The 17,663-nt window shown below is 44.3% G+C and overlaps 1 protein-coding gene across 1 annotated transcript in view; it reads left to right on the top strand.

Moving 5' to 3' along the window:
* Positions 1 to 17,663, top strand: part of cyb5a (cytochrome b5 type A (microsomal)) — a 41,018-nt gene that overhangs the window by 14,861 nt on the left and 8,494 nt on the right. Inside the window, exons 2-3 of the mRNA XM_070872413.1 lie at positions 8,737 to 8,865; positions 15,165 to 15,194. Coding sequence (XP_070728514.1) covers positions 8,737 to 8,865; positions 15,165 to 15,194 — 159 coding nt within the window. The remainder of the gene's footprint in view (positions 1 to 8,736; positions 8,866 to 15,164; positions 15,195 to 17,663) is intronic.

Raw genomic sequence — 17,663 nt, forward strand, 5'->3', positions numbered from 1 at the left:
AATTGTCGGGCGACTCTGAAATCGGCCAGACAATGGTGACCATGGGTTCGGCCAGGCGGCCCTGTACCCCCTCTTGGGTGCTGGACTGCTAGCCCGGCCGAAGTCCTCCCTGGTGGCCCAGTGCGCACCACTGAAGTGACTTTAGAGCTCGCAATGGCCTTCCCCTTTAACTGAAGGGGAGGGACGTTGTTATGTGTTAGTGTAACGTAGCGCATCCGCATCGCGCTGCTGTTCTCGCGTGGCGCTGATGACACTGCCCGCCTTCCGACCCTCTCCCGATACACTTCTGTCCCTCAGCCGCGCCAAACACCGCCACAAAGATTTTAAAAAGTTAGAGACCAACTTCTTTCTTTTGCCTGCCCCATGGATTCGGGCGGAGAATATTCATTTAATTCTAATTATGTCCCAATTAGGGCAGAGGGCAATTTCTAGCCCATGTGCTTTAATTAATAAGCATGCCTTCCATTTTTTCATGTCGCAGGTTAGAGACCAGGGGCTGGAAGTTGCCCTATGCCCCGTTTGGGGCAGATAATTCAAATTAAATGAAGAATTACTGCCAGAATAGATGGGGCGGAGAATGGTTGAAATTCGGCCTTTTTGTTGCTAAAAAATGAACGGGGTGGAAGAGAGTGAGGAGCAGTGCGGAAGGCGGGCGATGTCACTTAGCGCCACGCTGACGCGTAGCAACTTCTCTCAGTTAAAGGGGAGGGACACTGCAAGGCTGTGTGAGGCCTCCACGGTGCCCACTGGGCCACCAGGGAAGGGTTCGACCAGGCCAGAGGCACCACCCAGCCACTGGCAGCATCTGCCTTGTGAAGTTGTCGGGGCACCGCCCTGCAGTGACCGGACTCCCACGGGGCAATTTCCCCCATGGGACAGAAAAGGGGTCAGCGTGTGGCTGACCAGGGGTCGGAGCGCCAGGAAGGGCGGAAAGTCCTTTCTGCCGCCCCCGCCCTGGAGGCAATTGCAGATGGGTTGCGCCTTCTGCCTCTGGGCCTTAAAGGGGGCAATTTCGGACCCAGGTGTAACCATTAATTTATTTTCTTTGTGGGAAGGTTTTTTTTTAATGTGTTGTGCTTTCAAACAAAGTGAATTTGTACCACAGGCTGCAGCCACTTGGGCAAAGGCTTTATTGTTTAATGGGCTAGGCAGTGAAGATGAGCATTACAGCCAGATGCGCAGGTTTGTCGAATATCATAGCTCGCGGTCTAATTCAGACGGAAACAGTGAGAGTCAGTTGATTCATCTCCGGCTCATTAAGCTTCGGATAGTCCTTATTCATTTTGAGAATAGCAAGAGATTGTTTATTTCGACCTATACTTCAAAGATGGAATAAGAGGTAGCTTGATTTGTTGATAGATTAATTGGCGAATCAGTGAATGGGGAACAAAGCTGACGGATATCCATCCAACTTACTAGGAACATGTGAAGAGAATGGACACAAGTTTTTAAGTGAGAGACTGTGAGAAGTAGGCATGGGCTTAGAATTGGCCTAGAAAATAAGGTCTTTCCTAAAACACATCCGCCCACAAAATGGACAGGGCACGTGATTTATTTTTGTTTTAATTTTTGAAGGATAGATATTGAGTGAAGTAAGGGAGGTTGGTTTACAATTGTTGGTCTGTATGTTTGCTAGCTGTTTGTAAAATAATGCAGCTAACCGATTTGTACCTGGTCTTGTCTCATTATAGTCTTTTTCAATCTGTCCTAACACGCACCAAGTCCCGTTCACCCATCACCCCTGTGCTCGCCGACCTACATTGGCTCCCGGTTAAGCAACACCGCGATTTTAAAAATTCTCACCTTGTTTTCAAATCCCTCCATGGTCTCGCCCCCTCCTTAGCTTTGTAATCTCATTCAGCCTCACAACCCACCAAGATATCTGCGCTCCTCAAATTCTGCCCTTGAGCAGCCCTGATTGTAGCCTTCTGCTGCCTGGGCCTTAAGCTCTGGAACTCCCTGCCTAAACCTCTCCGCCCCTCTACCTCTTTCTCCTCCTTCAAGACACTTCTTAAAACCTACCTCTTTGACCGAGCTTTTGGTCAGCTGCCATAATTTCTTATGTGGCTCGGTGTCAAATTTATTTATTTTGATTTTAAGCACTCCTGCGAAGCGCTATATAAAACAAGTTGTTATTTATGGAAAGATTGAGAAGTGCATGTGAGCGCACTTGTGAAAGATACAAACTCTAGTCTATTTGGTAATCAGATCTTGGACAGTGCAGGTACACACCTGAATGCAAGGCGTTTGGACCACTTATAACCAGCACTGTTACACCCTGGCGAACAGCTCTGGTGGTCTAAAGTTGGTTGTGTTGTGGTGTTGTGTATGTATCTATAAGCAGTGTTTATAAAATAAATATTATATTGCACTGCTTTGAAAAAGTTGCTTTTTTCAATTACTTGTTTATTTAGAGAGGGAATGGGAATATAAAGCTTTGTTTTCCAATTTCTCTTTTGTAACATTCTGCTGGAGAACAAGGTTAAGCTCGAATGTGTGTGTGATAAAAGGAAGACTTGGATTTTATATAGCGCCTTTCATGACCACCGGATGTCTCGAAGTGCTTTACAGCCAATTTAGTACTTTTTGGAGTGTAGTCACCGTTGTAATGTCGGAAATGCGGCAGCCAATTTGCACAGAGTAAGCTCTCATAAACAGCAATGTGATAATGATCAGATAATCTGTTGTTTTTTTTGTTTGAGGAATAAATATTGGTCAGGAAACCGGGGATAACTCCCCTGTTCTTCTTTGAAATAGTGCCATGGAATCTTTTATATCTACCTGAGAGGGCAGAAGTTTAACGTTTTGTATGAAAGTCAGCAGCTCCGACAGTGCAGCGCTCCCTCAGCACTGCACTGGATTGTCAGCCTAGGTTTATGTGCTCAAGCCCCTGGAGTGGGACTTGAACCCACAAACTTCTGACTCAGAGATGAGTGTGCTACCCACTGAGCCACAGCTGACACTCACACAATTGATAGTCTCATACATGGCAACTATCAGTTTTGAGGCCCCGATCCTTGTGTCAGCATTTGGGGATGGTCCCCGGCAATTGGTAAAGATCTAGGCAAGGCTGGGCGTTCTGAAGATCACAAGGTGGGGTTGACAAGGGGTCAGATGATCGATGGAAGATTTGCTTGGAGGGCTGGGGGAAGCACTCCTGCTCTGCCTGGCCCACAAGCAGTGCTCTAATAGCTGCTGGAGCAGGCTTTTGTTGCCGGGTTTCCCGAGCCGTGGGAAACCCAGCCGGCCACTGTTAAATTTAAAATGGCTGAAAGAATCTGAGGAACAGGACCTCATTTAAACATTATAATCACTAACCCGCCTCTCCTCAGTGGATTACTCGATCATCCCCTATCCTGCCGCAGTTAAACCAGAAGTAGAAACGTTTGTGGCGAGTTGAGGTCGGGTTTAACATATTTACCGATTTTTGAAACCCCACCTCGCAGTGGTTAATATTCCCCCCCCATTGTCTCTTACATTATATTACAACAGTGACTACACTCCAAAAGTACTTCATTCGCTGAAAAGCGCTTTGAGACGTCTGGTGGTTGTGAAAAGGCGCTATATAAATGCAAGTCTTTCTTTCCATGAAAGAATGAGGAGTTGGATGGGGTAAAGTATCTCTGACTGAGGTGAGGGAAGTTGAATAGGGGATTGACTGTTGATGGTAATTTTTAGGAAGACGATGGTGTGATTGGTCTGTTTGCAATCAGAACATCCAATTTCACTGTCTTTTTTACTTTGTCCATTGGATTAAACATTTTAAATTGTAGAAGTGTTTAAAAATAACCAGAATGTACTATTTTTACTGTAAAGCATCAAACCTTTCTGGGGAGCATGCCCGTGACCAATGTTCCCTTTAAACTGCGCGGCCTTGCAGGCTGCTCAACGTTATAAAAAAACGTCCATATGCGGTAATTTGAAAGGGTGCGCAATGTGGCCCAATAATAAAATTAGTGGGAATATTGCCCCTGAACCCCCTCTTCCCACATCCCTGCCTACAAATATGCCACCAATTTTAATGTCTTCAACAGTTGGAATACCCACTTCAGGCTTTCATGCACGAGTAAAGAATTTTGAAGAAGGACCCTGCCTGAAACACTGTCTGGTAATTTCCTCCTGAGCTGCTCCCACTCCAACCACTGTAACTTTGACAAGTGCGGCAGAAACCCCGGTTACATAAATAGGGCCCCCACTGCACTGTAAGGAGCAGCTCCCAGGAAATGCCTGGCCATTGATCTGCCTTTTCCCTCTGCATATGCTGACTTGGCCTGCTTTGTGTTTCCAGTATTTAGTTATTGTTTGCTTTTTTATTTGAGTGAAGGAATGTTGAGTACACCTACAGCTTAAGTTACAAAGCCTGTGAGACTGATTGTTTCACGTATAAGGGTTTATACTGGGGACGGCGTGGTGGGTGGGGGAGCTGCTGGAAGTTGCTAATCGGCTTTACTCAGTTGTCAAGGTTGGCTTGATTGTAGCCTGCTGATAATTAATGGGTGCCTGATTGAGCTACTGAAGAACTGCTGGAATCCGCACGAGTTGATACCTTCAGGAGAGGGTGGAAAGGGGAGAAAGTGAGGTGATCAAATAAACAAAAAGCCAAGAAAAATAAATGGAACAAGTCCAAATATTTCCTGAGAAAAAATGTTTCTCACTATTTATTGTACTTTTTTTGCTCACTTTCTCCCCTCTTTGTTTTAAAAGTTTTATTTCTCCTCCCAGTCCGGTGCATTGGTGCCCTGTTTTACAATAATGCTCTCTTACTGGCTTGTAGGAATAGTGAAGCTGGGTTTGACTTATTCTGATTGCTTTCTTTCCTGTCTATTAACCTAAGTGGCCATTATAGCGGGCAGTTTGCGCGTACACATACGTAGGTGTACCACCTGTCACATTGCTATAGTGTACAGGGCCCTTGCACCCGCCATATTGGTATGGGCGTACAGGGCCCTTGCACCCGCTATATTGGTATAGGCGTACAGGGCCCTCGCACCCGCCATATTGGTATAGGCATACGGGGCCCTCCCCTGAAATGGCCATTCAGCTTTTCCGTGTACAAATAGGAGCCTTAGTGCCTGTTTCAGGACCCCTTCCTGAACTTGGGCTGCCCCGAGAGCAATTGGCGCCAGACTCTAACCAGCCGTTCTTAAAGGGACCAATGGCAGTTGCCACCAGAAAGGTAAGCTTAAAAAATATATATATAAGCACCTGTATGTGGAGCCGGGAGGAGATGGAGTGCTCCTACTCGCTCCACAGCAGTTCCGAAGACAGTTGCTGGACTCCATTTGCTCCTTCCCTTCCCTCTCGATCACCACCACCACCCCCCACCCCCCGCTCCAATAGGACCTACCTTCTGGCAACAGTACAAAATTTCCATGAGCCCAGAGGCCCGATTTCAATCCAACCTTGGACCCACCAGTTCCAGTGCAGGAACCATGCCCTGCGCCCAGTTCATGCCTGGAAGCTGGAGCTATGTAATGTCGCCCTCTTGGGTTTCTAGTTTTGAACAAAATGAAAAACATTGTAGCAGTGCTTGTATCTTTTATGTTTAATTTTGAAAGAGTTCTTTTCTTCTTGTATACAGTTTTTGTCACCTTACCTAAGGAAGGATATACTTGCCACTGAGGGAGTGCAATGAAGGTTCACCAGAATGATTCCTGGGATGGGGGGGGGATTGTCCTATGAGGAGAGATTGAGTAAACTAGGCCGATGTTCTCCAGATCTTACAAGATTGAGAGGTGATCTAATTGAAACATACAAAATTCTTACAGGGCTTGACCGGGTTGATGCACGGAGGATGTTTCCTCTAGCTGGGGAGTCTAGAACCAGGGGTCGCAGTCTCAGAATAAGGAGGTCAGTCATTTAGGACTGGGATGAAGACAAATCTCTTCACTCAGAGGGTGCTGAATCTTTGGAATTCTCTACCCTAGAGGGCTGTGGATTCTCAGTCATTGAATACTTTCAAGACAGAGATCGATAGATTTTTGAATATTAAAGGAATCGAGGGATATGGGGATGGTGCAGGAAAGTGGAGTTGAGGTCGAAGATCAGCCATGATCTAATTGAATGGTAGAGCAGGCTCAATGGGCCGAATGGCCTACTCCTGCTCCTAATTCTTGTGTACTTATGTTCTTGTATCCTTACACCCCCTCCCTCCTTCTGGTTTACTAGCTGCAGTTTAGATACAGTATTCCCAGTTGCAAAAATATTTTGTTCACGGGTTGCAATTGCTATGGACTCTCTTTTGTCTTTTGCAATCTATTGTTGGTGCTAATTTATTTCCTGGTTAAATCAATTTAGCGATTTGGAATAATTCCTTTAAACAATAGAGCACTACCATAGATTGTGATGAGAGCTTACCGAGAGCATGCTGATCCTGTACCTCATGATGCCACAGTCAGACTGAGGCAAAAATAAAACTGCAAATGTGTTATAGAAGACTGCCAAGGGCCTCTATAACTATCAAGATGTTGGATCTCCTTTGGTGGTAGGAATCATACAAATCGGTTGATATTTCCGCTAGATCTAAACAGACCCAATCTTGTAGAACTTACTAATATTTGTCTAAATCTGAAAGTGATTCTGTACATTGATTTGTTTTAAAGTGCACTTCTGATTTATTTTGCCTGCCTGCGCATATCGTCCAGTGATAAAGATTTAACAAAATCCTCATTTTGGAAAAGTGGCATCACATTAAATATTGCAATCAACCAACTAAGAGCAATTCCACAGGAACATCTCGATGAGGCATCAATTTAGAAATTCTTTTGCGGAAGGATTAGATTGGGATGGTTGAGCAGTGGTATTCTACCAGTGTGCCGGAAATTTAACGTGAATCTAGGGAAGGAACAAATTGAGAATTTCTCCTAATTAAAAGGACAGATCAGTTCACGGGCACTTTGTCTTCTGTGACTGCGTGATGTGTCCATTGAGGAATAAATGGGACACTGCAAATACAAGGGAGAATTGTTTCGGAGTTTGTTTTTAAGTTGGTTGGGAATGTTCTCCCTACATATTCTACTTTTTTCAGGGATGAGGGACATCAGTTACGTTGATAGACTGGAGAAGCTGGAGTTGTTCTCCTTAGTGCAGAGAAAGTTGAGAGGAAATTTGATAGAGGTGTTCAAAATCATGAGGGGTCTGGATAGAGTGGATAGACATTGGTGGAGGGGTCGAGAACCAGAGGTCACAGATTTAAGGTGATTGGCAAAAGAACCAAAGGCGACGTAAGAAAAAACTTTTTTACGCAACGAGTGGTTAAGATCTGGAATGCCCTGCCTGAAAGGGTGATGGAGGCAGACTCAATTTTATCTTTCAAAAGGGAGTTGGATTAAGTATATGAAGGAAAAAAAATTGCAGGGCTATGTGGAAAGGGTGGGGGAGTGGGACTAGATGAGTGTCGGCATGGGACTGACGGGCTGATTGGCCCTCTTCTGTGCTGTAACCATTCTATGGGCTCAATTTTGGCCGAGCCCGTTTTTCAGCGTACTTACCTGAGTTGCACCACTTATGTACGTTCGGAGATGTGCTGGAAAAAAATGTTGCAACTTTAGCTGCTGTTTGGCCTCTTCACTGCAGCTGCGCAGCACGGCTAGTCGACTCGGGGAGTGGAGCCTGCGTTCTGCGCTGGAAAATGTGCAGGGACGTTTGCACGTGTGCAGTGAAGAATGGTGATGTCCATGCATACACAGTAGCGCTGCGAGTTGGCAATTGGCCATTACCGATCGGACACTGTTCTGAAAACAATAGCCAGCTCCTCCTATGAGGAAGGTTACTGAGGCACAACACTGAACGGAGACAGATAAAGACTTTTAATAAGGAGAGGTCAGATGAAATGAGTTTTGTCTTTACCCAGCAATTCTTCTGCTGCCAAATGACATCAAGGTAAAATACATTATACAGCGTTGTTAATAAGGAACCTCTAAGTTTAACCTGACATTTTATTACTCTAATAAATAAATTATTTTCTGGACCTAGGAAACCTTTATTCTAAAAGTAATATGACCGGGATCTTGGCAGATTTGAAATTTAAATGCATCTTGGAGTAATTACAAGTTAGGCCCAATGGAGTAGGTTTAAGTGCTTCTTATTTTTACTTCCAATCGTTCCCGCCCCTAGCCCAGGCCGAGTGACCTCCCAGTACGATCTCTGAGTTTTCCTGCCTGCCGGTGAATTCTGTGAGTTCTCCTGCATGCGTTCTGAGAGTCCTGGGCCGAGTGCAGAAAGGTGAATTGCAGTTTGATGCTGAAGGTAGAACTTTAATTTTTTATTTCTTATTATTTTAATTGTGCGAAGGAAGGGTGGTTTTGCAAGTCTGTTCGCTAAGGCTTGGTTGGTTCAGGTCCAAGTCCTCTCCGCTTCCTGCCCCTATCTCAGTTCAAATGGACTCCGATGTACTTACCTGCGCCGATTTCTTTAACTCTCCGCAAGGGTTTTCTCAGGGGCCACATAACTGTTAGCTGGCCAAAGTTGCCTAAATGGCCAGAACTGGTGTAGGTGGCTGGTAACACCCACTTTTGAGAAAAACATAACTAAATGAGTTACGCTGGGGCAAATTGATTGGGGAAACTGGGGACGTTTAAGTTACGCCAGGAAAAGCAGCCTACTCCAAAAAAAACAGCGACTCCTGGCCAAAATTGAGTCCAAAGATTCTATATTTTTGGATGCAAGTGCATGTGTAAATAATACTTCCGTTTCCTCAAGTTAAGTTGCCAATCCTGAATCTCTCATGTTTTGCAGCATCCAGGTGGCGCAGAAGTATTGAAGGAGCAAGCAGGGGGTGATGCTTCAGAAGCCTTTGATGATGTTGGACATTCTACTGATGCACGAGAAATGACCAAACGATACCTCATAGGAGAACTTCATCCTGTGAGTCCTGTAATCTGTTAGATTTGTAGCACTTGCATAAGAACATAAGAAATAGCAACAGGAGTAGGCCATACGGCCCCTTGAGCCTGCTCCGCCATTCAATAATATCATGGCTGATCTGATCATGGACTCGGGTCCACTTCCCTGCCCACGCTCCATAACCTCTTATCCCCTTATCATTTAAGAGACTATCTATTTCTGTCTTAAATTTATTCAATGTCCCAGCTTCCACAGCTCTCTGAGGCAGCAAATTCCACAGATCCACAACCCTCAGAGAAGAAATTTCTCCTCATCTCTGTTTTAAATGGGCGGCCCCTTTTTCTAAGATCATGCCCCCCAGTTCTAGTCTCCCCCATCAGTGGAAACATCCTCTATACATCCACCTTGTCAAGCCCCCTCATAATCTTATACGTTTCAATAAGATCACCTCTCATTCTTCTGAATTCCAATAATTAGAGGCCCAACCTACTCAACCTTTCCTCATAAATCAAACCCCTCATCCCCGGAATCAACCTAGTGAACCTTCTCTGAACTGCCTCCAAAGCAAGTATATCCTTTTGTAAATATGGAAACCAAAACTGCATGCAGTATTCCAAGTGTGGCCTCACCAATACCTTATATAGCCGTAGCAAGACTTCTCGGCTTTTAAACCCCATCCCCTTTGCAATAAAGGCCAAGATACCATTGGCCTTCCTGATCACTTGCTGTACCTGCATACTATCCTTTTGTGTTTCATGCACAAGTATCCCCAGGTCCTGCTGTACTGCGGCACTTTGCAATCTTTCTCCATTTAAATAATAACTTGCTCTTTGATTTTTTTTCTGCCAAAGTGCATGACCTCGCACTTTCCGACATTATACTCCATCTGCCAAATTTTTGCCCACTCACTTGGCCTGTTTGTCTTTTTGCAGATTTTTTGTGTTCTTCTCACATTGCTTTTATATAAACAAAGAATTAGAGATTACGGTCATTGACCCATCTTAAAAAAACAAAACTGTTTAAGTTGGCATGCAGGTACAGCAGGCGGTGAAGAAGGCAAATGGTATATTGGCCTTCGTAGCTAGGGGCTTTGAGTATAGGAGCAGGGAGGTCTTATTGCAGTTGTACAGTGCCTTGGTGAGGCCTCACCTGGAATATTGTGTTCAGTTTTGGTCTGCTAATCTGAGGAAGAACGTTCTTGCTGTTGAGGGAGTGCAATGAAGATTCACCAGACTGATTTCCGGGATGGCAGGACTGACATATGAGGAGAGACTGGATCGACTGGGCCTGTATTCACTGGAGTTTAGAAGGATGAGAGGGGATCTCATAAAAACATATAAAATTCTGACTGGACTGGACAGATTAGATGCAGGAAGAATGTTTCCGATGTTTGGGAAGTCCAGAACCAGGTGACACAGTCTAAGGATAAGGGGTAAGCCATTTAGGTCTGAGATGAGAGAAACTTCTTCACTCACAGTTGTTATCCTGTGGAATTCCCTACCGCAGAGAGTTGTTGATGCCAGTTCATTGGATATATTCAAAAAGGAGTTAGATATGGCCCTTACAGCTAAAGGGATCAAGGGGTATGGAGAGAAAGCAGGAAAGGGGTACTGACATGAAAGATCAGCCATGATCTTATTGAATGGCGGTGCAGGCTCGAAGGGCCGAATGGCTTACTCCTCCACCTATTTTCTATGTTTCTGTATTGATGTAGTGCTCTTAAAGTAGAAGAATGTTCAGAGGCATGAAGAAAAAGAACATCGATGTCAAGCCAAAGTGAGAGAGAGAGAGAAAAGTTAGGAGGGATGACTGAAAGCTTAGTTAGAAGTGGATTTTAAAGAAGACCTTAATGGGGGAGAGGGAAGTAGAGGTGGAAAGGCTTAGGGAAGGAGTCACAGAATGACTGACCTAAGCACCTGAAGGAACGGTCACTATTGATGGGGCAAAGGCAGGTGAGATGTACAGGAGGCCAAGGTCTCGGGAACGGAGAGTTTGTGAAGTGGGGTTGTTGGAACTTGAGATGACCGAAATGGCTAGAGGTGAAACTATGGAGAGACTTAAACGCAGAGATGAGAATTTTAAATTTGAGGAATTGTGTGACTTTGAGCCCACGCAGCTCAGAAGGACAGGTGTGATGGGTGGGCGAGACTTGATGATGTGGCAAGGTAAGGGCAGCAGAGGATTGGTAAACTGGTTTATGGAGGGGGACAAATGAGAGACCAACCAGGAGAACGCTGAAAGTGAATCGAAGACGCGAATGCTGGTTTCAACTATGCTTCATCTCTCTCGAACATTAGCTTTCTTATCATAACATCTTATTTTGAATCATTCCACTATTTTTGACTCTCTTACACAGCTTGGTAGATTATTCTGTTTAACATTGAATAACATGATTGCACTGGAGAGGGTACAGAAGAGATTTATTAGGATGTTGCCGGGAATGGAGAATCTTGGCTATGAGGACAGATTGGATAGGCTGGATTTGTTTTCCTTGGAACAGAGAAGGCTGAGGGGAGACCTCATTGAGGTGTATAAAATTATGAGGGGCCTAGATATGGTGGATAGAAAGGGCCTATTTCCCTTAGCAGAGAGGTCAACAACTATTTTCTATTTTACGTACAGTCCCCACCAATTAAAACGTCCAGATTTAAAATGGGCCGTCGCTTATAATGGCCAAAACCTGAAACCCATTAGCCATTTGCATTAATATCAATTCCGAAGTTGCCAATTAACCTTGTGGCATCTTAGTTCCTCTGTTTTTTGTGTGCACAAGCAGCTGTGCATACTCCCCTGGGTTATTGTACGAGTGAAGTTTAAATGGTTGTCCAGTTGGCAGGGTGAGGTTGGCACTGCGGAGCGTGAAGTCCTTGATGAGGTCTATGGTCCGGCAGTAAGGAGGTTCATTCACGCATTAGGTTGCACATCAAAGTTGCCTTGTAACCAGCATTTCATGATGACCGAAGTGCCAGCAAAAATGGAGAGGTGCATGCCCAGCCGCATGTTGTGAAAATCTATGGCGCTGTAGCTTTCCACCAGTAACTCGGCTGCTGCATTCTGTTCGTCATTGTGTAGATTCGCCTTTAGTTGAAATGAGGGGTGCTGTTGCTGTTTTGTTCCTCGGGACTTGTTGCAATGGCAAACTGGATGTTGCCAAAGAACTCTTCAACTGTCGGGGACAGAGAGCCCAACAAAGGAAAACATCTTGGTGAAGCTTCTTTCCACATAGGAACCTTTTAACAGGAGTACCGCGTTATACCGCCCATTGTGTTTAATAGGCAAATCGCATTCACACAAATGCACCCGATATATAGGGTGGGAGTGTACTTCAATCTACTTTCATATGGCAGCTTGGAAAACAACATAAAATATCGATGTGCAAGTTCATCATCCACTCTATGGTCTCTGGTAATAGGGAGTGAATAAGAAGACTTGCATTTATATAGTGCCTTTCATGACTCGGGGCATCCCAAAGCACTTTATAGCCAATGAAATACTTTGGAAGTGTACCATTGTTGTAATGCAGGAAATTGTTTTGACTGCCAACCAGCAAGGAATCCCTGACGTAATGCAACATATTGGGAGCTTCTGGAGATCTTCATTGATAGTTTTGAATTTGCTTTCGGGCCCAATTATTTGCGACTTCTCTTCTGAGAGGTAGTGGCAAGATATGTGCGAGGACAGGGAGCCAGACTATACTTTTGATGAGGTCCCTCTTTAACCCCTTTATTTTATACTGTTTAAACTTTTCTAATCTTTCCTTGCAGCCTATCCCATTTATCAGTCTTGTTCCTTTTTTCTGAATCCTTTCTAATCGCAGCGTATCTTTTAAATGTAGTGCACTGGCCAAATCTGAACACAATATTCTCAGTGCAGTCTGCCTAGTGCATTATAAATCCTTAGTATAAGTTTTGCCGATTTATAAGTGCTAATTCTGTGGTCGGGTACTCACAGGGATCACTGATCAAAAAATCACCAGCCTGAAGCCTTTGATTTTCTGTTCATTAATTTAAATGTGGAAACTCAAGATATGTAGGCCTGAAATTTTACAAGCCGCACTCATGGCAGCATTCACTCAGAGAATAGCTTCCTTGCTTTTACATTGTTCAGTTCCATTTGCATCTCCACAAATCATGGAACAGTCCATGCCCTCATGCGGTCCGCAAAACCTGGACAACATTCAGGCTTGAACTGATACGTGGCAAGTAGCATTCGTGCCTCACAAATGCCAAGCAGTGATCGTCTCCAACAAGCAAGCGACTAACCACCGCCCCTTGACATTCAACAGTATTACCATCGCCGAATTCCCCACCATCAACATCCTGGGGGTTGCGGCAAGTGTCTTGCCTCCTGACTCCCCAAAGTCTGTCCATCTGCAAGGCACAAGTTAGTAGTGTGATAGAATACTCTCCACTTGCCTTGATGAATGCAGCTCCAACAACACTCAAGAAGCTCGACACCATCCAAGACAAAGCCCACTTGATTGACACCCCATCCACCACCTTTAACATTCACTCCCTCCAGCACTGGTGCACCGTGGCAGCAGTGTGTACCATCTTAAAGATGCACTGCAGCAACTCGCCAAGGCTTCTTCGGCGGCAGCACCTCCTAAACCTGTGACCTCTATCACCTAGAAGGACAAGCGCAGCAGGCGCATAGGAGCACCATCACTTGCAAGTTCCCCTCCAAGTTCCACACCATCCTGACTTGGAAATATATCGCCGTTCCTTTATCGGCACCAGGTCAAAATCCTGGAATTACCTCCCTAACAGCACTGTGGGAGCACCTTCACCACAAGTTCATGCACTTTGGCAGAAAAAACATCAAAGAGCAAGCTATTATTTAAATGGAGAAAGATTGCAAAGTACTGCAGTACAGTGGGACCTGGGGTACTTGTGCACGAAACACAAAAGGATAGTATGCAGGTACAGCAAGTGATCAGGAAGGCCAATGGTATCTTGGCCTTTATTGCAAAGGGGATGGAGTATTAAAAACAGGGAAGTCTTGCTGCAGCTGTACAGGGTATTGGTGAGGCCACACCTGGAATATTGCGTGCAGTTTTGGTTTCCATATTTACGAAAGGATATATTTGCTTTGGAGGCAGTTCAGAGAAGGTTCACTAGGTTGATTCTGGAGATGAGGGTGTTGACTTATGAGGAAAGGTTGAGTAGGTTAAGCCTCTACTCATTGGAATTCAGAAGAATGAGAGATGATCTTATCGAAAGGTATAAGATTATGAGGGGGCTTGACAAGGTGGATTCAGAGAGGATGTTTCCACTGATAGGGGAGACTCGAACTAGAGGACATGAGCTTAGAATAAGTGGTAGCCCATTTAAAACTGATGAGGAGAAATTTCTTTTCTGAGGATTATAAATCTGTGGAATTCGCTGGGACATTGAATAAATTTGAGACAGAAATAGACAGTTTCTTAAACAATAAGAGGATAAAGGGTTATGGGGAGCGGGCAGGGAAGTGGAGCTGAATCTATGATCAGATCAGCCATGATCTTATTGAATGGCAGAGCAGGCTCAAGGGGCCATATGGCCTACTCCTGTTCCTATTTCTTATGTTCTTATTAAAAAGTGCTTTATTGCCTGTAAAGCACTTTGGGATGTCCTGAGGTCATGAAAGGCGCTATATAAACGCAAGTCTCTCTGTTCAAAATATTTAATCGCTTGGCTCTGTAAAAAGCTATTGTGGATTCTGCTGCCATCCCTGTTTCTGGTACGGTATTGTCCTAAAAATCTTCAGCATTAAAAAAAAATTCTCCCTTCCTCAGCCTCTGTTCTTACGGAGTTGATCTGAAATTTATGTTGTCTAGTTATCATTTTACTGAGTAGAAATGTTCTTCCTGACTTGCTTTAGATTTTCCATTTAGTGTATAATTTAGTACACACTAATTCTTCCCAAAATGTTTATCACCTCACATTTCTCTGCATGAAATTTCCTTTTGCATCCCAATCTACCAATTTGTCTGCACTCCTAAAGTTACTTGCTGTCACCTCCCTATTTTAGTGTCCTCTGCAAATTTTGATATTCTGACCCTTTATACCCAAGTTCAGGTCGTTTATAAGAACTAATCTCAACTGGGGGTTGCTGAAAGTGTGTTCTAAGATCTTCAGGAGCTCATCTATATAATTGGGTACATGAATATACCAGTTTTTAACAAATAGTATAAAATGGAGAGGTAGGTGTAGGTCCCAGATAATCGGGTTTAAAACTTGGTTCAATCGGTATCTCTTGAATTGAATTCTTTGAGACAAGGCTGCTAGATTTTCAAATTCAAGTTTTAATATTCACTTGTTTCATCTTTCTTATACCAGGATGACAGAACTGCTTTTGAGGAGCCAAAGGTAAGGTGATCTTGCTTCTGTTGGAACTATTGTTTGTTGTACATAATCAGCAGTAGTCATGAGTGTCAAAATCTAATGTGATATCTTGCAAGCAGTTGGCAGATTTCAAGGGATGTAGTTCAAAATTAGGTTGCATTCCATGTATAAGAAATATATTCAGGATTGTTGTCTATGGGCAGAGATTTAAAGTGATTGGTCAGAGGTTTAGAGGGGATTTGAGGGGAATATCATTCACCCAGAGGGTGGTGGGGGTCTGGAACTCACTGCCTGAAAGGGTGGTAGAGGCAGAAACCTCACCACATCTCTCCATTCCATTTTTAACAGAGTAGCTAATATTAAATCTATTCAGTATTAGAACAAGAATGTTTTTGATGTGCACTTGAAGTGCTGTAACCTACAGGGCTACGGACCTAGAGCTGGAAAGTGGGATTAGGCTGGATAGCTCTTTGACGGCCGGTGCAGACACGATGGGCCAAAATTGCCTCCTTCCGTGCTGTAAATTTCTATGACTCTACCTGCTCATGGGAGCCCAACACATAGCAAGTAACAGCTACAGAGCAAGTATATGTGGCATGTACACAACTTCGAAAAGAAAAAATAATTTTGAATCTTCCTACTTGCATGTTTGTTTTAAAGCAAATATAACTGAAAAGTAGAACAGACGAGCTGGAGGGATATTTTCTAAAGAAAGTGCTCTTTTTTAAAAAAAAACTACAGATAGCGCATATCTGGCAGAACAGAACTTCTGTCTACTTTGGAATTGCTCTCCAACCTCAGCCCTGGCATTGGTTACATATGGAAGGTGGGCTTCCTGGCCTCCACCTGGGAGTTGCACTGGCCTGGGGCTGGGGACCTGTAGCGGCACATTTTGAAGCCTGCTACAGTGGGAAGAAGAGGCAACCTGATGAACTGCCTGTATTTAAGAATGAGAGGCAGCTAATCTTGGTAAAGGAGCATGTACGCAGATGTGCTCTGAGCATGTTTGCACAGGCCTTTCTTTGAATGCTGGACTTACAAAGGCGACATTTTTTGTCCGGCATATGAAGGATACAAATGGCAGAAAGCAAGCGAAGGCTGTGTTTCTGCCATTTGTGTGTAGTTTGCATACGCCCAGGTACCCTCCCCAGATCTGCTGAAAAATTGGCAGGAGTGGCATGAGGCAAAAATCCCATGCCATGCTTATTACACTGTGCAGTGTTGGGCTTCCGCTCTATTCTCCTCCATGCCAGTCCCCTACTGCACTCTATGTAGCACGTTAAACAAAGTTTAGTGTATTGGTGTGGATGTAATCACTGATGTGACACCATGGAGAATTTGTCTCCTGCTGCTTGAAGATAAAGCTGCTTCTGCAGTTGAAAGTTTTCGAGGGGGCGGGGGGTAAAGGTGAAATAAAATGGGTTGAAAAGTAAGGAATCGTCTTGTACATGAATCACGGCTGTGCTGTTTTATAAAAATAATGGGGTGGGGGGGTGGTGTGGTGGGGTTGTGGGGCCGGAGGAGATTAGAGAGATAGGGAGGTACAAGGCCATGGAGGGATTTGAAAACAAGGATATTAGTGAACCACTTGGGATTTTAGAATGATCCAACAGCTTCATGCTCAGATTTACTGATCTTTTTATTTCCAGATTTAAAAAAACTGAATTCAAATTCGCAATCTGCCATGGTGGGATTTGAACTTGCGTTCTCTAGATTATTATTTCAATTACTAATCCAGGAACATAACCATGACACTACTGTATCCCTATATAATGTAAGATTAGGATCACAGGCCATACACAGATACCCAAAGGGCCTTGGGATTTGTACGGTATTTTATTAAAGAGCTACAGTTTTAAAGTATAATCAGATACTACATCCAGATAAGACAGGTACAATAGAAATACAACCCGGGAAAGTTGAGAACAGTCTGCGTGGAGTCGAACGACAGGAAGTACACACAAACAGACAGACGCAGGCGAGGCATAGCGGTGGTCTCCGATTGGTGGATCCCTGCAGCCTGCAGCATCGGTCACCTCTGTTGGGTTGTTCCTCGAGCTGTTGGAGGTATAAGGCCATTAGCCAACATTGACCCACCTCAGAGGTTTAGATTTAACCGAAATGTTAGGCTATTCAGCCAGCAATAATCCACCATGAGAAAGCCTCTGCCCGAACTGTCTGTTTCCCCTCTCACTCACCCATTTTTATACTTTATTTCGATGGGCTGGTGGATACCTGATGTCAATCAACTTTCACCCATCCTATAGTCCAATTACCAGGGAGAAGGCATCTCTGGCAGTCCCTTCCCATCTAACTGACAGTCCTTCCTTATCTCTGTGCTGATCGCCTAATTATATTTCTTAAAGACACTTTCATTATAGGCAGTCCCTCAAAATCAAGAAAGACTTTCTTCCACTCTTAAAATGAGTCCTTAGGTGGTTGAACAGTCCAATACGAGAGCCACAGTCCCTGTCACAGGTGGGACAGATAGTC

Source organism: Pristiophorus japonicus, chromosome 1 (genome assembly GCF_044704955.1).
Source record: "Pristiophorus japonicus isolate sPriJap1 chromosome 1, sPriJap1.hap1, whole genome shotgun sequence".
Taxonomy (NCBI): Eukaryota; Metazoa; Chordata; class Chondrichthyes; family Pristiophoridae; genus Pristiophorus; species Pristiophorus japonicus.